General features: G+C 39.2%; 1 protein-coding gene across 6 annotated transcripts in view; it reads right to left on the reverse strand.

Moving 5' to 3' along the window:
- Positions 1–27,659, reverse strand: part of grin2bb (glutamate receptor, ionotropic, N-methyl D-aspartate 2B, genome duplicate b) — a 114,162-nt gene that overhangs the window by 14,323 nt on the left and 72,180 nt on the right. For all 6 annotated transcript variants that reach the window (XM_059338894.1, XM_059338901.1, XM_059338877.1 and 3 more), the window contains 8 exons: positions 20,681–20,795; positions 19,992–20,197; positions 18,164–18,335; positions 15,167–15,320; positions 12,535–12,660; positions 11,036–11,265; positions 9,382–9,542; positions 6,941–7,128 (listed from right to left, as the gene is read on the reverse strand). In XM_059338894.1, the coding sequence (XP_059194877.1) occupies positions 6,941–7,128; positions 9,382–9,542; positions 11,036–11,265; positions 12,535–12,660; positions 15,167–15,320; positions 18,164–18,335; positions 19,992–20,197; positions 20,681–20,795 (1,352 nt within the window). The remainder of the gene's footprint in view (positions 1–6,940; positions 7,129–9,381; positions 9,543–11,035; positions 11,266–12,534; positions 12,661–15,166; positions 15,321–18,163; positions 18,336–19,991; positions 20,198–20,680; positions 20,796–27,659) is intronic.

Raw genomic sequence — 27,659 nt, forward strand, 5'->3', positions numbered from 1 at the left:
AATTTAATGGTCTGCCTCTGAAGAAAAAGTGAGCCAGCCAGCAGGGAAACACAGCATGTTCATTTGTAAATTCTTCTAAATAAGCAGCATTCAGGTGGTGTAAGATCAGCCCAGCAATATTTGCAGAGAAGCAAAAACAACCACAACAAGTCCAGAAGCCTGTGTTTTTAGATTAATTACTTGGGATGACTAAATATCTCTTCCAGCATCTTAAGATCAGGGATGAAAACTGCAAATTGGTTCCCATTTAGAACCCTGAACTCTGACACTTGATTCTTCTTATCAGCTGCAGATTTTAAGACAAGGAAGTGAATAACTTCAGGGAATGATCAATATGTACATCTATCATGTAATATATAAATATAATGTAATTTCATGTGATTGGCAAAACTCCAAAAAGCAGAAAAATATACGGAGTATTCGCATCCACACCACACACAAAATACCACCATGCCCTGAACATAAACCTCCCTCATATGTTATATTGCTTTTTGTTTGTTTAACTGGTGGAACTTGCAAGAAGCAATCATTCTACCTCTCTGTCTCACACACAAACATACACACAGGGCTCAGTATGTAATAATATCAGCTTTTTTTCATGTTTGTGCAAGGTGGAGGTCCTCCCTCAAGAAAATGTTTTTTTTTGTTTTTAACTTTAAACGATGCAAATTTCATATTACTTTGGACCATTATTATTATTATTATTATTAGATAATAAATAAAAAAGCTTAAAGACAAAACTTGCTATGGTTAAATAAGTATTGTATCATTTACCCATATCTCTCAACATAGAAATGTTTGCCTTATAAAATCATATTCTTTAAATGAAAGGAGCAGATTTAGCTAGCTCACCCTCCTCTTGTTTGCTATTGCTCAAGCGTTTGCTGCTGCTGGCCACCCGGTCACTTTCAACTGACAACACGGACAAGACAAAATTCAGCACCTTCCAGACCCAGGAGCGACAGTCGTCTGGCAAAATAGCTCTCTACTTCTTCATAGAGCAATTTGTTTGACGTTCAAGGCGTACAGCCCTTGTGTTAGCTGGGATGCTTTTGCGTTTGTGCTTATAACTTTTGACAGGATATCTCGTGGATGGCACGCAATAATTAAAATAAAAGCAAAAATAATTGTTGCAGAGAAAAGCTGTAACAGTATGCTGAAAAAAACGACCTGGCAATCTTACAGAATGACTTGTAGATGATTCGCTCTCATCTGTGATTTTTTTTGCAGGATGTGAACATTGTATCAATAAATTACAGCACCCTTGTTCTCACAAAGGTATTATAAGGCTAGGGGCTGCAGCTAAGCTGTATGTTGTTAGATAAAACCCTGCCAGACCATTTCTCACAAGCTTTGAATCATTTGCCATGGACTCATCGGAACAACTGCAGCTGAAGTCACGCACAAGTCACGTTTCATAGTTTGCAGACAACAACATCTGACTAGATAGAATACTGTTTTTACAACATTACTAATAAGGATGAAAAGGAGGGACTTCATAGTGTGGATGTTTCCAGTCAGACATCAACTTTTTTTCCACTTCCCTCCTGATCCTGTTTCTGTTCAAATAAAGTGGTCATCAGTTTCCTGTTAGCAGTGCAATCGCTGATCCTCCTCCTCTGCACATATGACTTGCATCATATTCATATCTGGACTCTAACACGACGCGACAGACATGAACAAACGTCCATGAGTCTGATCTCTTAACCTGGACTAGCGTCTGAGTGCTGTCAGCTGAACAGTCTGCATGAAGTAATGAGAGGTAATGTCTGATGTGTTGGCCCCGTGTACACAGTCGTCAGAACAATAAGACTTTAATTCTGTTCTGTAAATTTGTGTCGACATGTCTGATCTTTGGGGAGCTGAAGCACACTCAAGCAGGCACACAGTTACATCTCATGAACACACACACATATATATATACACACATGAACTGGCTGGCACTTGAGTGTACAGTACATCAGTCAGCAGCTTATGTCAAGGTCTGAGTCGATTTGGCTCCTAAAGATCTGATCTGAGGTGAATGTTCTCTGTGCACTGACCCCTTCATCCATCACACACACCGTGATGGAAAGTGATAGCATATCGAAGACAACCTGTGTGTGTGTGTGTGTGTGTGTGTGTGTGTGTGTGTGTGTGTGAACATGCTGTACATGATATGATCTGGCAGGTAGTGAGCAATATGGAGCACATATTATCTCTGGAGATGGAGTGCTACTGTAGGTGTACTCTCCAAAGGCCACGACACACATCAGGAACAGTCATTTCTTTTACATGAAGCTTTTCCCCTGAGACACAAAATATAAAAGTGTTCCCTTTATCACAAACAAGGACACTTCCACTGGATGTATGAAATGCATGAGGTACATCAATACTGTAATACAATAGAAGTAATTGAGTTTATTTATCATTTCTGACGGAATAGGAATTATTTTACTTGTCCGTCAACAACAAATATGTTTTAAACCATTCATCCAACCATTTTCCATCACCTAATAAAGAGCAACTGTGTCAACAGGTCAAACGTAGTGGCAGAGATGTCATTTTCTCACTTCTTCTGACTATTTTGTCAGTGAATCAATTCACTGTAGAGTCTATAAAATGTGAGACAAAAGGGAAATGAAGTGACTGTTTTATCTTTATATATGGAAAGTCAAAGGCCTTAGAAGTAGGGATGTCCTGATCACGTTTTTTGGATCCCACTTATAGTATATACTACCAAGTCCAAGTCTGATCGGATGTGTATTTTCAATATATTACTACACTGAAATAAGTAACCAGTTTAATTAATTTATAGATCTGACAAAAGGTCCACTAACTTGGTTTTTCAGAAGCTTTCACATCACAAGCTTTCACAACACATGTTTGCTCAATTGTTAACAGTTTAGTTACTGTCCAAGAGTTGGATTTTAGTCACTTATCATAGGTATTAATATATAAAATGAATAATATTTTCGTAAAAAAAAAAATTACTAATAAATTAATATGTTGGATAGCAGAATAACTGGGAAACTGTTTTTTTTTTTTCAGTTTGGACCCTATTTCCCAATGTTTTTGTGTCTAAGTGACTAATGGGGACAACATCTTTTTAAATTGGTCCAGTGTGGAGTGAGCGCTGTAACCAGCAGCTGCAAAACAGGTTGCAGTCTTCATTTCTGCAGTGTCAATGTACATCCACTGAAAGTGCTGTTTTTTGCCGCTGACCGGCCCAGATTGGTACTAGAAGTGTCTGACAATGTTATGGAAGAAGCCTACAGAGAAATAAATACCTTTAACTTTCTCTTGATCCAGTCTGCTTATTATTGTGTCTAACCAAGTCTCGCTCAGAGTAGAAATGTGAGTGAAAGAGTTGGAGTGAGGAGACAAACAAAAAAAACCCCAGAGAGACATGTTTTCTGTCTTGGAGTACAGAAAGCGAAGATATCCAAAAGATTTTCAACGTTATAGCTGAATACTGAGCTGATTTCTGCAATGTGGATCTGCAAGTCACCTCTTGAAAGATTATTTTGTGAATGGAAATTTCCTACATTAGTTTGTATAATATGCGGATCAGAAACTTTAGAAGTTTTTTAACAAGCTCATTTAAACTCTGAAGTTCAGTTGCTGCGTTCTATTTAAACCAAACATTGCAGCATTGACAGATGTGTAAAACTGAGTTTCTCCACAAAAATCATGCAAAAGCACTGCATTAATTATTGCATTTACCAAAGATGTCCTCACACGTTTCTTGTAAACAAGTCACTCAGCATGAAAAAAGCATAAAAAATGACTAATCGACACAAATTTGGTGACTGAGACCAAAAGGAGCGATTAGTCAGCTAATCGACTCAGAGGAGGCAGCCCTGGTCATCTGTGGCCACAACTCATTCAAACAGAAGTGCCAAAAGAGCATCCTAAACAAAAATACACAAACCACCTCATCATGACCGAGCAGCAGCTCGATAAGGAGGTCCTTGTGGATCGCTGCACTCATCATTCTCTCTGAGTGACGCCAGACAACCAGCCGGCTTCTTTCGGTCACTACCCAAAACACACAGCAACAGCTGGGTCTAAAAACACAAACCTGCAGACTGAGTGTGTTGCTATGCTGCACATATAGTATCATAAGTGTTGCTTTCTACTCGTTCTCACTGTTTATAAATATTCTCTTGCTGCTGGAAACGTCAGAGATATCAGCTGGTTTCACGATGCTACAGTAAGAATTTAAATAAAGACGTGTCCTGGTTACGAACACCTGCAGCAGTGTGCTCCTGCGCTCCCTGCACATCACTTATCAGCCACTGGAGGTGTTAAAAGGTTTCAATTATTTAAGGATTTTTCATAATCGTGGGCTGAGCTTTACATCTTTAATGTCTGCTTCTTCTGAGGTGGCTTACAAGCTATCAGAGAGAACATCTGAGAACGCTGTACTTGTCTAAATCTGAGAGGGATTTCACTTTTAATATGTCAAACTGGTATCTTACTTTGTGGACAAAAAAGCAGGGCCGGAGTGGAACTCTTTTTCAGCCCTGGAGTTTCACGCATCAGACCAGCACATTTTTGTCCACAACCTATTTACTTTACTTCACTATGTAAGCACTGATCTCTATAACCTTGTTATTCACAGTGTGTTTTTCTGGACCAACATTGTTTCCAATTCAGTTTCAATTTTTGAAACAACCACAATATACATTCAGCACCATGTCTACAAAATGTTTCCATATGTTCTACCTACAAAAAAATATGTTCCCAGGCCCTCCTAAAATGTTCCTCTTCGTTATTAATTCTAGCCAACATGCGTTCATATGATGCAACTTCTGACCTAATTTCCATTCATTTTTCTATTTCCCCTTTTTCATCACTTTCTACCTTTCTCAAATTTTGTGCCAGACTTAAGCGAGTGTAGCCTGGTGTTATTAAAATTACATATTATGTTTGATCACGTCATATCTCAAAGTTCATTGGTTACATGGTGCGTGTCCAAGTGCTGCTATGGTTAAGTTAGCCCACTGCTAAATATTGCTGTGTGAAGCTAAAGTTGAATAAAAGTCAAAGGTATCTGCAATAGACCTTCTACATGATGTGTTTATTAAATTATTGTGTTCACCCACCCTGTCACTGGCCCTTGCAGCCCAACAACTAGACTGTCCCACCGGGAATCTTCCCGTTTCTCACAATTTCCACTCTGTCCCTGGACATAAGTGTTTGTGATGGTGAGCATGTGAATTATACCAGATAGCTCTCAAACTCAGAGGCAAATTTGAGCAACCTGTTGGGATGCTTTAGTGCAGACTTAGTCAGAACAAATCAAAATATATTCCAAGTTTTGCGATGTTGATGAATAAGTCTGCCACCTCAGTCTGTCAGTCCATGATGAAATATGTCAATTACAGCAGTCCAACAACATCCAGAGAGCTCCTTCTGCCTATCTTCAGTTAAGGTCAATATTTCCCGTCCCTGCCAAAACAGTGTGTTGTCAGAACCTCCTGAGTTCCCAAATAAACTAACTCCCCCCACACTCAGGCTTTCACTACTCAGAGTTCGTACACCTTTTCCAAGGTCAAATTCAAGCACTTTTAAGGTCCATTTTCAAGCTTTTCCAGCATCTTACAGCTGTGGTAAGATGGTAAGAATAATATTTCTTCGAATACACCGACTACTCAGACTACTACTCAGACTACTACAACTGCAGCAGCTGCATGCTTTCCGACCTGCTGCTACCTCACTGTTGATTAAGGACTGAACTGTGCCAGCCTGGCTCAGGAGGCCTCATCGTGCAGCTCAACAGCCTCATCGACTGCCGGGATCTACCAGCAGGTTCTGGAGTCGTCACCATAACAAACATGGGCCACCTTCTGAGTCACAGCTCCTTTACAGCTACTTGGATCCTTCACGTCTCTATCCTGAACACACCGATGACAGCATAACTTCACTTTGTGATTCTCAACCTGAATGATCACTGTGTTTAGGTTAATGTAACAGTGAGTCAACACTGAAGGGACATTTTTGTTTGTACAGAGTGGAACAAATTGTATTTGGTTGCTCTGTAATATGGTTGTTACCACATTGTACTTCCAATGCTGTTTTGGCCCTATCTATGAGATATCCACTGTCAGAATATAACAAAACAAATAAGAAACCATATAGACCATCATCTCCACAAACATATGAACATGATACTATTTGTGCTACTTCTACATTAAAGTGGCAATCAAAAAAAGAAACTAATAAACCTCAGATCATCTGTTGTTATCTCCAACATGCGTAAACCCGGAGGGGATCATGTGTTCATTCATGTGTGCGTGTGTCAGATCATGTGAGCAGAGCAGACCAGAGCACAAGGGAGCGGAGCGCGGAAGTGAAAGGATTTTGGATGGAGCGCGGAGCAGATTTTTTAAAAGATGGAGTGTCGCCTTAACTTAGCCTTAACAAAGACTAAAGACCCAGCTCTTCTGTGAACACACATAATGGTCATGGATGATAGGGAATGAATATAAAATATGTCCTTTTTACTCTCAAATGCAACCCAATAGCACATACTCATATGCTGATCTTTGCTTTTATTGTACAAATTCTCAGTTGACGTCGCTTATGATAAAAGCTTCTGCTGAATTAAATTGTAACTTCCGCTCAATCGTGCTCCAAAATTCACACCATGAGTTCAAAGCATGCCCGAGCCCGGCCCAGAACACATCTTTATGTTGCTTACCCACAATATTTTCTGTTAAAAATATGCTTTTGCAAGCTTGACAATGGGGCTTAAAAAGGGTCTTCTTTTTCTGGAGGTAGCATTGAGCGTTTTGAGTAGAGCGGGTAAAAATCTGAGTTATTCAAAATCTAAGAATCTGAGCTGCCTTGAGCGAAAACTGAATAGAAATGTCACCATTATTGCTTTCTGAGGACAACATTTTTCAGGCCCCTTTCATAACAAATAAAATAATTAATGATTCATGTTCCTTACCGTCACCAAACAGCATGAGGATAGCCAGATCCACAGCTCGTTTCCAGCCGGAGTCTTTCTGGATGGCGATGCCGTAGCCGGTGGAGGCGAACACCTTGCCGCTCCCGATGGTGACGAGCTTACAGCCTTCATCTCTGCCCGCCATGTAGTTCAGCACCGCAGCATCGTAGATGAAGGCATCCAGTTTGCTGCAGAGCACGATGGAAGGAAAATGTGTTACTAAACTACTATGGAGTGGGAAAAGTGATGACTCACTCATCGCTATTGCCATCTGACAGTTTATAATAAACTGAGATAATGGACACTTATGACTCACCATAATTTGTGTTATTGCTGATTAAATTTACACATCTATGAACAGTAATTAATAACATTTCATTTTAAGGGTTTGTTATGTAATTATAGAGAAAATGTAGACTGTGTAAGTCTGAAAGAGTTAAAGATTTCAAGAGTAATTTATATGTAGGAACCACTTCATGTAAACCTGAGTAAACATGCATTCATCAATCATTTATTATTGGAGAATGTATTATACATTAATGATGAATACCATTCTTCCCTGTGCACATTTTCTGCATATTCAGACGACCTGCTGCGCACCGAGTTAAACACTTTATGAAACGCTAGCTTAGCATTTAATTGAAATTAAGTAATGGAAATGAGACAATTGAACTCCCTCTTTATTTCCAGCTTTAATTAATGATAAATTGCATAATTATTTTAAGGAAACTAACAAGGAAATTATTAGAAATTCATGGGCCTATAAAATAAAGTGTTACCAGGGACATTTTGGGGAAAACAGCGTTTATATTATGAACACTAAAATGGCACAAAATAGCACAGAGATACTACATTTTTCATTCAATTCATACACTCAAATAATATCATAAAGAAAACCAAGTACTGTACGGACGGATTTTGGATACAATTGCTAATTATTATAACCTAGTCTGAAACTAAGACCACTTTTGCTATAATCTTTTAAAAAAAACACACAAACAAATAAATTAACCTTAAAAGAAAAAGAACAGCAGTGCTTTTATATTGTGTGACTTACACAAAGGTTATCAACCACAACTTTTGTTGTGTTTTTATCAGTAAATGGAGTTGTTCAGATGTCCTCATGTGACCTCAGTATTGACCTTCAGTCACATAGTTAAAACCTAAACCATCTCTGTGACAACTGAGCAGCTCCATCCAGTGCTGAGGAAAGGCCAGGAGACGTGGTTGAAAGCTTCAAAAACAACAGATCAGTTTGACATAGGGGTGGGTGATACGACCGAAAATTTATATCACAGTATTTTTTTGCTGTGATGGTTTTATATCAAGGTATTACAAATTTAAAAGATATGTTCCACTCAAAGCATAGATCTACATATTGTTACTCTATTGGCAAAGTATGGGCTACCATGCATGGCAGCTGGATTCTCACAATCCCCCAAGAATCCATCTTGTCTGGCTTCAAGTAATGTGTTTGTGTTCAATCAGCACCCAGTGAGGAGCAACTGGCAGCTACAGGCTTGATTTAGGTGTTTATGGTTTAAGTTTAGGGCTCCTGAAGAGGCTGCAACAGCATCAGTTATATCAGAACGGGAGAGTATTTCTTCATTAAAAGAAGAGAAAAATACGAACAAACTTGTGTTTGTGCTAAAGCCAAAACATGTGTGTTTATCACAGATAAAATGGTATTACAATAACCATGTTGTAACACTGGCAGTGACAAAACAGCTATACCACCCACCCCTAGTTTGACCATGTGTTTTTGTACAATATAATTATTCTTTAATTACGCTCAATATGAATTTTGTTCAGATCTTAAAGCTAAACTGACCATGTGAGGTTGAGGGTTGGGTGCACCCCCACTCAGCTGCAACATGTCCCTGTATTCTACTCTTTTCTATCCAGATCAAGCCTGACTGATTTGATAGGTAAATTGACATGACAGTCTCCAGCTTGGTGACAAACTACCATCAAACGGTGCCTCGGAGCTCTCTAGGCCTCTGTGGTCATTCAGCTCAAACTCTCCCCAAACAGCAGCGGTACGTCACTGCTCTGCATTCTTATTCTTTAAGCGGCGGTTGATGAAAACAATAGCAGACAGGGAGACAGAAAGAGCGAATAGGAAAGGAAGATATTAGCCTTCACTTCAGAGGCAGAGAGTGTGAATATTAGCTAGCTTTCACAGCAACCACAGGCTACGCTGCTATTCTGGGTGCCAGTGGCAGGCTGATACACAGCTCCTCTGGCTGCCCACCCACATCACCCAGAATGCTCCCTCTTCCTCTGTCTCCCTCTCTTTATTCCTTCATCATCTTTTCTCTGTATTGCATCAGTACAGGACCTCACAGCTCCATCACACTGTCTCTTTTCTCCCTGCTGAGATCCTTTCAACTCCCTCCCCCCTCACATGCCCCCCCCCCAACTGTCTCTCCCCTCCTCACCCGGTCTTCAGACTGTACAGCGCTTCATCTACATTCTTCTGGTGGAAGCTGGTCATGTAACTATGCATGTCCCGGTAGTTGTTGCGGATGTTGCGCTCTGTACTCCCATTGGGCACCGTGCCGAACCGGAATGGCGGCGAGAATTCGTTAGGCTTCTGGAACTGTGGCGGGGGTTTTCCGGAAAAGAAACCACACAGAGAAAATGACAGAGGAGTGCTCGTTAGCATGGATAAGGCACTGAGCCGCATCAAACAGCCTTTAATGCACTGTTGAGCAGGAGCACAGGACTATTCGGAAGCTCAAAATTAACAAAATGCTCAACAGACAACAACATGGCAGACTGTGGAGGACACGTTGAGACAGACATGTACTGTACTCCAGCTCAAGTAAAAAAAATAAAGGTTATACATTCAACTCATACAAGTGCTGAAATGATTATTCAAGGGCTGCAACTGATGATTGTTTTCATTACTGATGAATCAAATAAAATGCCTGATTAATCATTTGGTCTTCAACATGTCAAAAGATTTTTTAAAGCCCAAGTTGACGGTTTTATCTGAACAACAGTCCAAAATAAATTAAATATCAATCAAGACAACGGAAAGAAAGAAAGAAAGAAAGAAAGAAAGAAAGAAAGAAAGAAAGAAAGAAAGAAAGAAAGAAAAAGCAGCAAATCCTGGAATGAGTCTATTATGGAATTTGCAGCTGATTAATTTTTATTTTGTTCAACTAATTGATTGATCAATACTTTGTTTCAGCTCTAAATTAAATGTGTTGGGAGACAGGGTTGCTAAATTAGTCAATAAATAAAGTTTGGTTCAAGTTTATTAGTAAGGTCCATTTTCTTAGAAAAGCAATTCAAAGACCTTAGCTGGTCCACAACAATGTTGATAATCATTTAATCATTGAAGTTATCTATCTATTAAATAACATGACAAACACTCGCTGGTTCCAGCCTCTCAAAGGATTTGCTGCTTTTCTTATTTTTTCAATCTCTGAAAATTGATACTTTGGGTTTTGGGCTGTCGGTTAGACAAAACAGACAATTTCAATCAATCATTGGCTCTAAGAACTTGTGATGGGCACTTTTTACAACTTTGTTTAACTTTTATGATAAGTAATAATAATATAATAAGTGATTCACCACCAGGGGAACTTCTACCCCAGGAGGTGCCTGAAAAGATGGTGGAACAGGTCACTTATATGGTATATTTCTTGTCATAAATAAACAATAAATTACATTATATTAATTATACAACAGTGTGACTGCACAGGACTCTGCTCCAAACACCCTGAAATTCACATGTCATGATTTTCGAGTGCATGGAAGCTAGTTAGCATTATTAAACACATAACTTTTAGATGCTTTAAAGCCTGAAAACAGGGCCAAGAGGGGGTGCAGAAGTCTAATTTTCTCTCAAACCAATTAAATTAACATATGCTAAAAGATTATTATGTAATAAAAAAAACTGCCTGCCCCAGCTTTCAATAATGGAAAAAGGCCCTAAACGGTGCCCACCCTCCCTCATAAACTCTAATCTACTTACAAAAACTACAAATAGTCGTCCACATTTGTTATCTCACAGCCCACGTTACATACCTTCACGCACCTGTTCCCCCACCCCACAACCCCTCACATTCCTTGAATTCACACCTTTTTATCTGACAGGCCCGACACCTGGTCGACATACTCCTCTTGGATCATGAAGGCAGCCAGGTTGGCAGTGTAGGAGGCCAGGAAGATGACAGCGAAGAAGGCCCACACTGACACCATGATCTTACTGGTGGTACCTTTGGGGTTCTGCACAGGAACAGAGTTGTTGAAAACCAGACCCCAGAGCAGCCAGACGGCCTTACCGATGGTGAAGGAGGGACCGCCGGGCTCTGGGAGAGACATAAAAGAGGAGGGAGGGGTACAAAGAAAGATGACAGAGAGAAGAAGGACGGAAGAAATCAGTTCCACAGATCCCAGGTGCTACTTCACTTTATCTGCATTTACTCATGACCGCCGTTGTGGGAGGCACTTGATGGATGGCAGCGACAAAGACTGGATTTATTCCCATTCTTTAGTTTGTCAGTGATCGCAAGATGTGCTGCACGGTCCACATCCGCTCCTACCCCGCTGCCATGCTGTGACAACCCACTGTTACAGACTACCTCTGTTCCACCTACCTCGATGGCAGTATGACAAGGTAGCAGGAGGGAAACACTACCTACTGTAGCTCTCTGGACGGGAGAGAGGGAGAGGGGGTAGATGGGAACACAGCAGGCTACAATTATGCTACAGCTGTAGCAGCAGTATAGGATAACATAACCTAGCGATTAAACCACACACACCATACACTGTTGCTGTGACACATTCAGAAAACACTAACATAACTCCAAACCAAACACCATTACTCGTCTCCCCTCTGGTCCTTGATAAAAAAAAAGGGCTGTGAGCAGCAATATAACACACCTCTGATTTTATCTTGAGTGGCTGCCGTTGTGGCAGGATAATGCAATCCTGAGAGTCAAACAGAGCAGGGTGTATAAAACCTGGAGAAAAAAATAGATTGAATCTGAACCATTGATTTTGATGGGCAGTTGATTTGAACGGTCTGCTGGAACCGAATTTGATTCAACAGGGTTGTGTTGTTCCATACTGTCAGACACCATTAAACCTGACACATATTTTCAATGTATGGTAATAGATCTACTTAAGCGTACTCATCGGTTTTACAACCCTGGATGTGGTGTAATATTTGAGAATGGCACGATAAAAATAAGACGTTAGAATGCAAGAACAGAGGAGTCTTTGTTCACACAGTGGCGCTAAGAATACTTAAGATCGCCTATCTGGCTCTGTCAATGATCCTTTTCATTAGTGAAAGAGCTTAAGTGACTGTAGATGGAGATAAGTACTCCACGACAGAGTAGAAAGTCGCAGCACTCCAGTCGCACTCATTCAGAAGGGATTGTCAAGGTAATTCAGCACATGAGGGGCTCTGTTTGAATGGGGCATTCAAGGTAACGAAACATGCCAACTAAGTCCTCACTTCAGCATGTGAGTTGGCCTAAAAAAGGACGTCATTGCCACCTTTTTTTTTTAGCATGCATTGACTGGGTCTGATCTTGTTTGTGTGTGTGTGTGTGTTTGTGCAATCTTCTCACCTCGCCCATCTGCCAGGCAGCGGTTGTAACCCACCGGGCTGAAGTACTCAAACACAAACACAGCCACGGCCGACACCATCAGCAACATCACAAACATCATCACCCAGACATCAGCACTGAAGGGCTCTAAAACACAGAGAGAAGGGGGGAGGGATGGGAGTGGGTGGGAGGACAGGGTGCGGAGGAAGCGGAAAGGGGAGGGAGGGTTGTGGGAAAAACAAAGAGAGGAAGTTCATTAAACCAAATTAGAGAAAATTATAAAATCACCCCCTGATATCAACATGATTATTTGTATTCAGACATTATGTACTGTGTGCTCATTGTAGCACAATGATGGATTTTGTCTGCGTTTGTGTGAACACTAACAAGCACTTCTGGGAAGAGAAACTGAGAGGACGGTAGGTAGGTGTGAATGGACAGATGTCCTCATTGAAATGGGCACATTTTCCACCACTTGCTCTCTGCTTTGCAATTTTCACACACAGAATGGTCTGTGACAAACCCCGTAGCACTGTAGTTAACAAAACAATCACTACAAGGTCCATTTAGTTGCTGCTTGGGAGCTTTGGATCGTACCACATGACCTTCATCAACAGATGGAGTCGTAAATGTTTCAATTTTCATTTTTCGGAAAAGTATAAATATCCAATTTTTATTTTTATTTAAAGGACCAATGTGAAGGATTTAGGGATCTATTGGCAGAAATGTAATTTCCATAATGTATAATGTGACATTTTCAATAGTTTATAATCACCTGGAACTAATAATTGTGGTTTTTGTTAGCTTAGAATGAGTCCGGCATATATACAGAGAGAGCTGACCCTCTTGTGTCTTGAATTATCAAAACAACCAGGGTTGAAATGTTAACCCTTTATCAGGCAAAGCACCATATTTGGTCATTTCAGCGGACATCCAAAATGGGGTCCCACCGCTCTCTGTGAGGTCATAGAACTATGTGGATTTCTCCCAGCTCATCAGCGAAGATTTGGCTACGTCACAGATATAGTGACACCATGGCATCTGACCAATCAGTATAATAATAATAATAATAATAATAATAAATAGTAATAATATTAAGAACTCAATTGACCTTGATTTGCAACAAAAAATGAAACATTTTGAAAAAAAGTCTCCAGATTATCCACTAAATGGACCTTGTGTTAAGATTGTTCTGTAAACAACCACAGGTCAAGAATTTAAGTGTAAGTGATAACTATTTCAGTCCTGGTTGATTTAGTGTCACCCAATTTACTGGTGGTATAAGCAAGTACGGTTAAATACAGGTCACAGATTACTGGGGGAAGCAAAACAAACTACTGAAAGAATTCAGGCAATAATTGGCCTTTTTCCATCATTCTGTGAGCAACCGTGATCGTTTCTTTATGCTGCACTCAGGATGACTCTGCCAGCTGTGAAAGTATTTGGTGACCTTGCTGGGAAGTTGAAAGTGTGCAGCCTGTTGCCTGCAGATCTTCATATAACAGCTCACTGTGGCTGCTTCTTCTTGATCCTTCACTGCCTGCAATATATCTAGCTGATCCTCCAAAAATGACTAACATTACCGGTGTCTTGTTTTGTACAAGAATTTTTGATGAATGATGAGGTCAGTGTGACGTCCTGCAGCTACTTCATAATAAAAGTCAACATTGTGCCATTTCAATGCTTTTCATTACAGCCAAAAACAGATATGGGATTTTTGAGACTGATGTCAATACTGAAAATAAAAAATCACGAATAACCGATATGGTGACCGATATAGTAATTTTTTGAGTTGGAATGAAATTAGACCTTTTTTATGTGGATTGTTCAGCGATTTTTCCCCACTCTGCAAAGGCACCCAGAAAGCTATACTTTCTGAAACATAAAACCTTATTAAATAATATTTAACACTGTGATACATTATTGAACATTACACAAACAATGCATTACATTGTCAGCCAACTCTATAAATGGTTACTGAGAAAATAAAGAATAGGTAGGAATAAAATAAATAGCTAAATAAATATCATTACTGTTCAATGTCAATCAATTGCTCACTATATAAAAAATAGGATTAAAATAAATTAATAGGTGACACCATTTTTAAATCACGGCAAGCAACATTTCCTATTTATTGTGTAAAAAAAGTTTTCATAACTGCACATATCGGACAGCATATACACTGATATTGATCGGCTCTTTATAGACCAATATCGGCAGATAATATCTGTCAACCGATATATCTGCCGGGCTCCACTTTTAATGGCACCACAGACACAAAGTTCATTATATGGCAAATATATAAATATTGCAGTACTTTTCAATGATGGCTGAACATCACGTTATTACTTTAAACTTCTATCTAAAATGCAACACTTTCACTGTAATATTGATGTTCAAGCATGTGCATTTAGTTTGCAACTGAGAAAAACTGATTTTCAGCTGCATTTTATGTCACCATGTAACCAAGCTCTTTTATGCAGCTGGAGCACACTGATCAGCACAATTAAACAATATACTTGTTTTGTGAAAAACCTGCTTGTTCTCCGTCTTTCATTGTGCATTTATTATTCGATATGAGTGTTTGTGTCTGTGTAAGTGTTCTCGACCGTCTTGTACATCTGCCAGTAGCACCAGGTGCATTTCTTCTCACCGAGAAAGGCGGAGGGAGACACGGTGCCGTTGCTACGGGAGACCATGACACTGATTCCCGTCTCAATGAAGGGCACGGAGAAGTCAATGACCTCCGACCTCTCCTCATTGATGGTGAGCGAACCCACTGCCATGTGGGCATTCTTCAGCACCACCTGAGGGTAAAACACAGACACACGGAGACAGACAGGGGGGGAACGTGGAAGGTCAGTACTGAATATTACCAGGATTGCGCTGAAAACAGAGTGGTGAAAGAGAACATGATGGGCAAAATAATTCAGTGCTACAGGTCATACACAAGCCACTGTCTTTGCCAAGTATTTAACAAGCTATTTTGGTAGAAAAGAAACAGGAGGAGAAAGGGAATCACTTCTACACTGGGTCAGTATTCGACTCCCCACCAACTCTGCCTCTTTCTGAATGCGTTCAGGAATATTTAGCCCTAAGTTCCTGGAGCCTGGGGCCACGAATAAAAATGGAGCACAAAAGACTGTGTTAATAAGGGATATGTATGCCAGAGTGAGCAGGAATCCTACGCACTGTTTTTTTTCTCTGTTTGTCACACTTCTTCATAGAGGCCTGCTTATTTCTCTCTCTCTCTCTCATTCTGTTTTCTGCGTCTGTTGTTCCCAATCAAATTACATCATTAGCTGCTTGCCTAGACATTTCAGGACTAATGTATTCATACATGCATGCACTGCACATTTGCATAGCTTTGCTTATATGCTGATGTATACTACAGGAATGTTGAAGAAGAAGAATATCTACAGTAGTTTTATATCATCCTGCACATCTCAACTCAACTGCACTCTTATTATAATATTAAAGTCACTTGTTTTATGCAATAATCAATTAAGTTGGACCTCACACCGATTTGTAAAGGTTTTTGCTGAATGTGTAATGTCTGCAGGAGAGAAGTGGGTCTTTCCCCGAGGCTGCTTTCTCCCTCTCGCCTCCTCTCTCTCTCTCTCTCTCTCTCTCTCTCTCTCTCTGCCTTTTCCTTTCTCCATCTCTGATTAGGAGCCTCATTGTCCTCCTCCTGAGGTCTGCGGAGCTGATCACAGCTCTCCCTCAGGCCAGGTTGTGGGGAACAAGTGCAGCTCGATGGCTGACAGAGACAGTGAGAAAGAGACATTCAGATAATATAATTATCCTATCATAAAAAATAAATTCCTATGGGTACCAAACCCAAAACTCTCGCCAGCTGTAGTAGCATTAGTATTAGATGACATACTTACTTTTTCAACAGATTTTTAAACTTTTGAAAAGCATTTAGTCAGTGCATTGTAATCATAAAAAGTTAATTACAGGGGATTATAAGATCAGCAAATGATGAGTAAAGGAAAAAAGAGAAAACAACATGCATACAGTATGTTGAATAAATAAACAAAAACCATTATGAATAAATGAAAATTGATTACATATGACATATTAATCCAGAGATCATGTATTTTTGGGGTTTTCTCACAGGAAATATGAACATTTCATGACCCAAAATACTGTGAATACTTTACTTTAAATAACTTTTTACTTTCATTTTATCACCTTTTGTTATAAGTCTTTGTCCAGGATGTGCCTTACAAAATAATTAAAAAACGATTATTCTAAATAAATAGAATTTGGATCCACTTGACTAACTGTTACATTTTTAGTTTTTGTTATATGATATGATTACACTGTGAGGACTGTTGATTTGTAAGAATATGTTCCTGATTAAATTAAATAATAATAATTTAAATAAACTTTACATACTGTTTTAACACACAAACAAACAAACAAACTAACAAAGAAATAAATACAACTCTGTTGCCTTGTTTGCAGCTTCACAATATTCCACTGGTCAACATTAGGTGTTTTTGGACCAGAGGAACTTTTAGCTCCAGTTTCAGAGTAGGTAGTACTTGCAGTATTGGAGGAACCCTTTGTGACGTAAGTGTACTTTGATGGGTCAACCGCCATTTTCAAAAACCTGTTAGCCATGTAAAATACAGACACTACAGAACAAACAACAGTTGTGAAAAAAATGGCAGAAAACCATGACATATGGACAGAGAGTGGAGTCCATACTGTATTTGTGACGGGGAAATCAATGTTGAACAACGCAATTTTGAATAGTCAAAAGTGACGTTGCATTAACAACCAGATTAAGTCACTTCCTATTGGCGATGCACACAAAAAAAGGTCTTGAAGGTATGTAGTTCTTGGGGAGCAGTTCCTCTCAGGGAGCCCTCAGAACTGTTTGCCTGATCAAGTGATTAGTTTCACTCCAGTTAAAACAAATGCAATGAGAGAGAGAAGCTAAGTGACCAGATTCTCAGCTATACTGAGTTGGAAAAGCAACTTTTCTCACTCTACTTAATAGCAGATGTTGAATTTGACCTCTGCCACTTGAAGCAGATTATATTTTTATCACTAACTTCGCTGTGTCATTATAAATAGTGTAGCATGTCTTCAGGGAGAGAGGCTGAATGCACAAGGTTTTTTTAAAAGAATATTAAATTGCTGGTAGGGAAACTGTGTGCCACCAGTGACACACCACCCACAACGGTGAGCTAAACGGACGCCAATTAATAAACAGACCTGCAGTCATAGAGAATGCACTGGTGTACTATACTGGTTCTAGTGAAAGTCAGAAAAATACACTGACTATAACTGGATTTTACTGCTTTGGTGAGTCACTCTGCTGGTTCTAACGCTTGCATGGCGAGGTCTCCAGCGTTGTGCTGCAGTGTAATGCCAGCTGTGAAACCCACGATCAGCTGACGTGCCAGCAGGTCTGTATTTAAAACTGTTTACAGCCGATGCAAAGCAGCTGCTTCCTACTGGTGTTGGGCAAGTTTATCACAACAAGATCCACCTTTCTTCTTCTGTATAACCTTATATGTACCTCAAAAATAAGCATCTGTCCATTACAGAGCAGAGCCACTAATGTATCAACAGCATCTGTAATAAACATGGTGATTGTGTTTACATGGATAATGAAGAGAAATGTCCTCACCTCGCCAACCATGCCGTTCCATGTCCCATTAACCTTCTTGCCATGTTTGCCATTGGTGACCAGGTACAGGTCGTAACTGAACTTGACCGTCTTTGCAATCTTCTTCAGGATGTCAATGCAGAAACCTTTGCAGCAGCGCTTGATGTAAATCCCTGAATCACCCGTCTGATTGCTGAGAGGAAAAGAGGGGGAGAGAAAGAAAAGATAGCAGAACAGGTGTGAGAATTGATTCAGGTTCGGTTACGTATAATCAGCAGATTCAAAAGCGAGAGGACAGCAGCAGAGATAAAGTGAAATAAAAATACAAACACCAACAGGCTAAGGCACCGACTAGCACACATTAAAAAAGAAAAGCTCAGTGAAAACACCTGGTCATTTCTTAAATAAAAAATGCCCAAAATTTACTGATGATTCACAAATGTAAAGATATGCTGCCATTCTTTGTCATATATGAAAATTTACAAGATCTTAAGATTTGTTTTTACAATTCTTCTGACAGTTTTAGACCAAGTTAATAATCAAGAAATAATCTGCAGATTATTCAATTATAAAGCTTGGGATCCTAATTGTTTGGCCTTTAAAATGTCAGAACATTTTGAAAGCTGTCAAGTCCAAGGTGATGTCTTGAAATGTCTTGCATTGTCAGTCCAAAACCCAAAGAAATTCTGTTTAAAATGATTTTTTTTTAAAAACAGAGAAAAGCAGGATATATCCCTATATAAACATCTAAAACCAGCATTTTCTGCAGTTTTTTGCATGCAAAATCACTTTAATGAGCAACTGATTATCAAAATAATTGGAAATTACTTTCTGTCGATGGACTAACAAATTACTCGTTGCAGCTCTAGTGTTCACATATTTCTGCTTTTTTCTGCTTACACAAATCTACACAGCTCTGTGCATCTGGCTCATTGGGTTTTTAGCCTGGAGAGAAATCCTGCATATTCTCTGTGGCATTCTGCTGCCTATTCCTGAAATGCTGATGTGAGGATGTCTTTGAAGGATGAGACAGACAGACAGAAGGCGAAAAGGGGAATAGGGGAAAGAACAGGTTGGAAGATCAGTCAATAAAAAAACCACTGAGCTAGAAGATGTAGGACGCCCTCAGGAGGTTTCAGGTAGGCCAGTGATAGAAAAGGAGACCATTGAAGAAAATTCATTATCACACCAAGGAGAAGTGGATGAAGAAAGGGTAAAGAGGCAATGGCGGTAGGACAACAGGAACCAAGACAATGATGTCGTTAGCAGGAGAGAAATAGAGGTAACCAAAGGACACTGAGAGACTGAGAGGATGAAACTGATTATATTTTTAAAATGCTGTAAAAAAAAACAAAAAGAAGAATCACTGCAGCATGCAGTAGTGACGGAAAAAAATCATAAACAAGGAAGCCAAAGATGCACAAAAAAGGATCGAGGGAAAATGTTAATAATTCATGACTTTGAGCATATGTGTCTCCACATACACGATGTTTTATTAGATCATTCATTTCTTCATTTCCTTTGTTTACATCCACAGTTTGCAGAATATTCTGCTAAACCACCGATGCGGCTGTTGGATTTGTGTTTCTTTTTTATATTTGACTTCGAATACATGCAGAGGGTTACACAGCATCAGGAGAAGTATTAAATAATTCATTTTGCAGAAATATCGATGTATGAATCAATATGTCTCACGCATTCATAAAGTGTTCTATATTTAGTACAAAATTCATTCTGGATTCACACGGTAAAAGAAAAATCTGCTTTTTTTACTCCAGTGAGAGAAAAATGTATGTCTTTAGTGGGGAAAAAAGACACAAAACCTCATATATTTTGTCTAAATTGTCACCTGAGTTTTAGCTGTTTGCGACACGGCACAGTGTTCCTCATGCAGGTCCCACTGAGCGGGTCCACGTCCTCCACGATGACAAACGGCGCCTCCTCCAGAGTCACGATGGACAGGTGGTCCTCGTGCTCCTCCGCTGCAGAGTACAGCTCAAAGCGAGGCCACACATGATACCTCATCGTCAGAGAGCCTCTCTCCCACTTACCGACCTGCAGGAGTGAGTGGGAGGACGGCTGTGAGATATACGAGCTACTGTAACAGGTGCCTCATCAGCAAGGAGACACTCCACATGAAGACGTGACAGACACATCACAGACACAGGTGGAAAATTCAAAGCAGGAAAAAAAGAGCAGCAGACAGATTAGAAGAAGAGGTCAGAACAGCAAACAGAAAGAGGTTGAGTAGAAGAGAGGAAGAGGCGCAAAGTACAAGAGACAAGAGAAGAAGAAAAGAAAGGAAAAGTGGAATAAAGATAAGGAAAGAGAAAGAGATATAGGAAGAAGAGAAGAAATAAGGAGAAGAAAAGAAGAGAGACGATAAGAAGAAAAGAAGCAGAAAGTGAGAAGACAGCAAAAAATATCAACAAAGAGAAGAGAAGAGAAGAGAAGAGAAGAGAAGAGAAGAGAAGAGAAGAGAAGAGAAGAGAAGAGAAGAGAAGAGAAGAGAAGAGAAGAGAAGAGAATGATAATCACCCTGTCCCACTGTCTGTCCTTGTCCAGAAGAATGATGACCAGTTTGGGGAACATCTGGTGACCCTCTTCACTGAACGACAGGTTTCGACCTTCGAACGTCACATTCATGAGGTACCTGAGAACGACAAGACAAGCCGGAGTCAAAAATATGAATGATCCTAATCTGTCAGTTGGTTTGAAAGCAGATTGTGCAGAATTCTGCAGACTTGCATATGGTGCATCTCAATAAATTAGAATATCATAGAAAAGTTTATTTATGTCAGTAATTCAATTCAGAAAGTGGAAATAACACTTTATATAGATCCATTACACACAGAATGAAACATTTAATTTCTTCATTTATTTATTTTCTTCTAATTAAAATGATTATGGCTTACATCTAATGAAGACCTAAAATTCAGTGTCTCAAAAAAATTTAAATTTTAAAAAGTATGTTTGATATGTGAATGTTGGTCTCTGAAAAGTATGTCCATCTATATGCACTCAATACTTGGTTAGGGCTATTTGACTTGAACTACTGGAAATTGACTTTTCCATGATATTCTAATGTATTGAGATGCACCTGTACATAATTAACAAACTCAAGATTGTGGTGAAATTGATAAATGCAGTGCCATCCCGACCCATTAATATACAGAAGCAGTTCCTTAAAGGTCCGCAGGTCAGCTTTTTTTCCCTTCTGGAACAGATGAGATATTTTTCCACAATCATGCAGCTCTACATCAAGATGAACTTAACATATTGTCTTTAAAACTGCATTATCTTTTTTTTCTGGCCTTGGGAGCAGTGAAAACACAACACTGACATGTTACCACCACAGTTTTTAAGGCTACATGTTAACAAACAGCTGCTTATTCACACATCCAAGAGAAACACATTAGCATTCATGCAGTTGTGTGTCTGGCCACCTGGTGAATGTAAGTCCAATATTTACTCTCCTGTTGGATCTGTTTTACTTTCCAACAACTCCTCGGGGAAATATGTGGCTGCTAAATGCTCCACTACAGTACCTTCAGCAGCTAACTGTCTGCTGTTTGGGTCAGAGCAGGTAGTGTGCAGTGGATTTTTTACCACTGCAGAAAACAAGATTCATGAGAGCTCAAACACGAAACCAAACACATCTGTTTCCACAGTATAACATGCTGATAACTTGCCTCCTTAACAGGCTAAAAACCTCACAGTTAAAAACAGTGGGAGGGGTGGTGGGTGAAAGCACACTCTTAAAAATCAAAAACCCTATTTTATAAATATTCTCAAATGTCTTCAACATTGAAATATTGAGCCAAAACAGTTCAATCACAATCAGTACACAGCTGGCATTTGTAATGACTCACTGGCACTGTTAAATATTCAGTAGTGAAATACTAGTAATGTTCTTCTGTAGATGTGTTATGTAGTTCAGAATAAAATATCTGGAGATCTCACGCCCACAATCCTTTTGTACACATTTGTTTTGGTGCACTTTGAATCCTCTTCTCACATTTTATATATTTTTCTTCATTATAACTTGTCTTTAATAGACTGTCTATGCACGTTGTGGTTCATTCAAGTTCATGTTAATGTGGCAAGAGCCTCAAATCGCAGTCTGTCATCTCAAAGGCCTTTACAGGCCACAGGTTTGCAAATAAAACAGGACGGTGATCCTTACAGAATTATTATTAATCATGAATGATACTGAGTTACTGTATGAAGCGTGTGTATATGACCGTACTGCTGGGAGGGTTGTAAATTTAAATTCTGGCTCCAAAAAAATACATTTTAGCATTTTATTTTCCCCTTTCCTCAATTTGTTTTTGTGTCTTGATTAAAACATTTCACTTTATTTTTCTTCATTTGTTCTTTACATGTCTGCTCTGTGTTCCCAGAGTCAGAACTAAACATAGGCAGCGTTCATTTTTTATGCACCACATATCTGGAACAAACTCCCAGAAAACTGCAGGTCTGCTGCAACTCTCAACTCTTTTAAATCAAGACTTTTCTGTTTGCCATTGACTTTCAGTAATATTGCACTGTAACTTTTACTCCTTTGATATCTGATTAAAAAATGTATCTGCTTGTTTTCAGTCTTGAATATTTATATTAGAATGTAATTTTATATATGCCTCTTTCTAATGCTTTTAATGTTTTGTGTAAAGCACTTTGATTTGTCCTGTTGTTGTAAGGTGCTATACAAATAAACTTACCTTGCCTTATGTATGATTTTTGCACAATTATATAGCAATCTTTGTGTCTTATGCACTTTAAATCTGAGCAAGTTGATGCTGTTCAGGTTATGATTAATGGGATTTAAAAAAGAGCATCAAAAGCATCGTTTGGTGAGTGACAATGATGTGATTATAATGCTCAACAGATCTAAACCCGGCTGACCACCTACTGAAGTTTATGAACAAACGTGTGAGACAATGCTCTCCACCACCATCTCCAAATGATATAATAGAAACTTTGATCTTCAAATGTATTCAGTGATGTTAGTGACTGTCTCTGATGCTGTATGTCCTTTTGTTGTGTCTATGTATCTTTGTACTCTTCTCTCTTGATCTCAGCATGAGATAACCTGCTTATAAAGGTTCCATATATAAATGAACAATATCTTGTGGAGGAATGGTGTTCATGCCTCTAATAGAGACTTGGCAAGAAGTGCTGAAGCTGTTCTGGCAGCATGTGGTGGCCTGGCTCCACATACTAAGACACTGCATGTTGGTTGTTTATTTAATTTGTCATCCATCTGCACGCAAATTCAGAATATATAAGGACACTTATAGTTCAGCCTGCAATGACTCCATGTTGTAAAAGTTTGTTTAGTTTGCATGTTTCAGATCGGCAGAAGCTTCTGTACATGAACCCTGACTTCAAGGCAGTAAATTATCATTGTAAATTATGCAGACTTTATATGTAAATATTATTTAAATCGCCACAATTTGCACTTTATTACACCACTTAAATTGCATGTTTGTGTATGCATACCAATAAATGTGATTCTGATAACATAGGGGTTGAAAACATACTACACTTGATAAAGTGAGAAACATAAAGATGGAGTACAGAGAGGCAGATCAAGTCAGCGAGGGCGGGGAGGGCGAAGAGAGCATCAGTGATGAGAAAGGAAGGAGCAGGTAGTATATTAACTGCCTGTATGAATACACATCAGCATATATGTGTGTCAACAAGTGTACAGCAGTGGCAGATAAGCTGGAATCATCTCTCTCTCTCTCTGCCGCCTCCTTCCCTCACTTTTCCTCATTCTGATCTGTGGGCTGCCATCACCATGGAGACGCTCAGCCTCTGAAACAATCCACCGGAGAAATAAATATCTTGTCTGAATGCAAGGAGTGAGGGGCTGTGTGTGTGTGTGTGTGTGTGTGTGTGTGTGTGTGTGTGTGCCCAGCGTCATCTTCAAACCAAGTCAACAGTGTGAAAAAAAGACAATAAATGTATTCACGAGTGAATAAAAAAACGCAGACAACAGATGAGCAATGGGCCTGAAACTTACCCAAGATTTTTATCGCAAGTACCTCCTACTAGAACATTCAGTACCTCTATCCGTAATGTCTTCGACTGTATTTATATCCCACCACACACACACACACACACACACACACACACACACAGACCTAAGTAGGCTGCATGCTTTGAGAAAGTCAATAATATGACTCAAGCCTCCATGAAATGCCTATTGCTGCATACTGGCTGGCTAGCACACTAAAAGTGCTGTAATGCGCGTGTAACATGGGATTAGCCTAAACATAATCTCAGTGTGAATAAGGAACCAAAAAGATCAAGGCGGTGTGTGTGTGTGTGTGTGTGTGTGCGTGTGTGTGTTTGTGTGTGTGTGTGTGTGTGTGGAGCCTCAGGAGGGGGCCAACATGTTGCCGCCATCATGACCAGTGGTGGAATGTAAGTACAAGTAACTAAGTACAATTTTAAGGTGTTGGTACTTTACTTGAGTATTTCCATGTTATGTAACTTTATACTTCTTCTCCATTACATTTTGAGGCAATTATTGTTCTTCTTACTCCACTAATCAGAAATCAAAAATACTTCATTGATCACCGGGGGGTTAATTGCTTTTGTTACAGTTAGTGCTGTATAAGAAATAGAAATAGAAATAAGTATGTAAATAAAATAAAGATTAAAAAAGCGCGCTATACCAAATATACACCAACATAAAATACAAAAGCAACAAGTAAATAGAGATATGTACAAATAGAAATAAAATAGAAATATGGAAAAATATAGAAATAAATAGTGATTTGTACAAATAGAAATGTGGAAATGTATAAATAAATTTGAAGTAAATAGAGATATGTACAAAAATCTATATATGTAACAACAGTGTAAGTGACAAACATTTAACTGCCAGCTTTAGTTACTTTTCAGGTTGAGATTTAACATAAAAACACTTTTTTTTTTTTAAATTAAACCTCATATCAATATATTAAGTAGTTAAAATGAGCCCTATTATTACAAAATTAAAACACAGCTTACATAAATGCATCAACAAAAATAATCTAATAATATGTTTGGAATATTTAAAACATTCTGCATAACCAGTACTTTTACTTTTGATACTTTAAGTACATTCTGATGCTGATACTTCTGTTATTTTACTTAAGCAGATTTTGCATGCAGGACTTTTAATTGTAATGGAGTAATTTCACAGTGTGGTATTAGTACTTTTACTGAAGTAAGGGATCTGAATCCTTTTTCCACCACTGCTGTTGACCCATGTGACCAGCAGCAGCTGCTGTGTGTGTCATATGTGATGTCAACATGTATACGCAAAACCTGCAACATAAGGACGCACGCGGCAAGGCTCTTAACACCAGTGTAATGTAACGTAATGTGTTGCCATGGCACCCACAACCACAGCAATTTTCATGCAATCAGCTGTGTTGCCATGGGAACAGTAATCTCATCCAAGAAAGGCTGGTTGAAAGGGGCGAAAAAAGGAGTATTTTTCTGTCTAAAACCGAGTGTTTATCCACTTCCCCTCATGCTGTCTTTCACTTTCAGATCAATCTCTCCATCTCACCTCTGAGCAGCACGTCGAATCACACATCAATAGGATTCATTTGCCCGTGCATTAACCTGTGCCTCTACAAAGACTGATGCACGCTGTGAATTTACAGCATAGCAGGCTGCTCTGTTTATCATTTTGTATCCCTGTACTATTGATGTAGCTTTTATGTGCCGTTTGATCCCTTCTCATGTCAGAATTCCCCCCTGACTCTGCTGGAAGGAGAAAAATAAAAAATAAAAACTACCAGGATGAGCTACAAGCAGAGCCTCATGCGGCTTCATCGCAGCCATATGCAGCGCTCGTGTGCGCCTTGCTCACCAACTGTTCCCCAACTAATCACTGGCTGTGAGGGGAATTTATATTTTAGTTACAGAGACACTGAATCATCAATGGACACAATCCCTCTGTTTTTTCTTCTTCTCTAAAACCTCTTCAAACATGTTTCAGAGGCATTTGATATGACATTCTTTTATCTCTGAGTGAAGCCGTACAGGGTCACAAATTCTCTGTCGCTGCAATGCAGGGATGCAAAAATACATATCCCTGCTGTGCATGAGTGTAAGGAAGGGCACACACACACACACACACACACACACTACACATGTACATACTGTATCAGGTTTGGGTGGATGAGTCATAATCTGGGATGACTGCAGAAGACCTGCCTCTGAAGAGTTACCAGCTACTGATGAAATGTGTACTGCACATTACACTTGTCTAGGAAAGAGGCACCGACTACGTTAACATGCACACTACTGTTATATTATTTTTGCTGGTTGTGTAAACAGCACTGATCCAAATTAGGTCTTATTCCAATTGTAGCATATTTTGATCAAGATATGTGGGATATTCATATATTATTCAAGTTTGAGTAGCATTTTTAACATCACATCATACATTCGTAATGCATCTGAATTGGGGTCTTTACTATAGTTTGAGACACACGTCCTCTTGATCGTTTACAGTCAGCTCTGTGCAATGCCAGCAGTTTGCAGGGCTGGGGTAGAGATGCATGCACAAATTTCTGGTAGAAAGGGGGAAAAAAAATTTTTTTCCCATCCTTACAGGACTTGGGGGTCAACTGGTTTTTGGATATGCGCAAAACTCATAACGCTGACCTTTTCAAGAATGTGGCTGAAATGACAGAGGGAGGCTGTGTTCGAAAGCAAAGAAGCAAAATGGCACAGACAATGCCATCTGCTCAATCATCAGTATTATATTATATAAAACATGTTACATTAATTAGAGTATGCACAGCTGCATGTAAACGTGAAAAAAATAGTGGAATATTAATTTTGATTAGTCACGTAAACAGCTTAAAAAGATATTATCTTTATTGGAATAAGGCAAAAAAATGTAGACTATTTAGTGCACGGAAATTCAGTCAGTGTGTGCGGATACTGTGTAATATGTAAAACTATAGAATATTTTGCATTTGGTAAGAATACATATGGTGTAAGCACTGTGCCATTCAGGGTTCACCCAAGGACAAACTTGACATCACTGCAGTCCTATATGAGATAACAGTACAATAAAAAAAACATCACAACAAAAATAACTATAGTAAATAACACGGCAATTGTTAACTTTAGCTATGAGTGAGCAGTGTTGTGTCAACAAAACCGCAAAAACAATCAAACTGCAAAAGAGCCCATCACAAAAGAGTCTAGAATATGAAGGTAAATTTGCATTAGAAATGTATTAACTTGTCTTAATAACTTACATTATCTGCATGATTGTGTTGCATGTATTAGTTCTGTTGCAGTTTGTAAACATCATATTCACCGTTGGCCCATCCTCTTGAGCTCGCCAGCAGGTGAAAGCCAACCCCAGACTCACTCCTGTTTTGAAACAAGCTTTGTCTGCTTTGTCTTAGTGTATTGCCTTAAAGTTTTAGGGAAAATCCTGTGCCTTTAAGAATCCGCTTGTCTGCCAGCCCGTTTCATCAAATCTGCAGTC

Source organism: Centropristis striata, chromosome 1, assembly GCF_030273125.1.
Source record: "Centropristis striata isolate RG_2023a ecotype Rhode Island chromosome 1, C.striata_1.0, whole genome shotgun sequence".
In the NCBI taxonomy this organism is placed as follows: Eukaryota; Metazoa; Chordata; class Actinopteri; order Perciformes; family Serranidae; genus Centropristis; species Centropristis striata.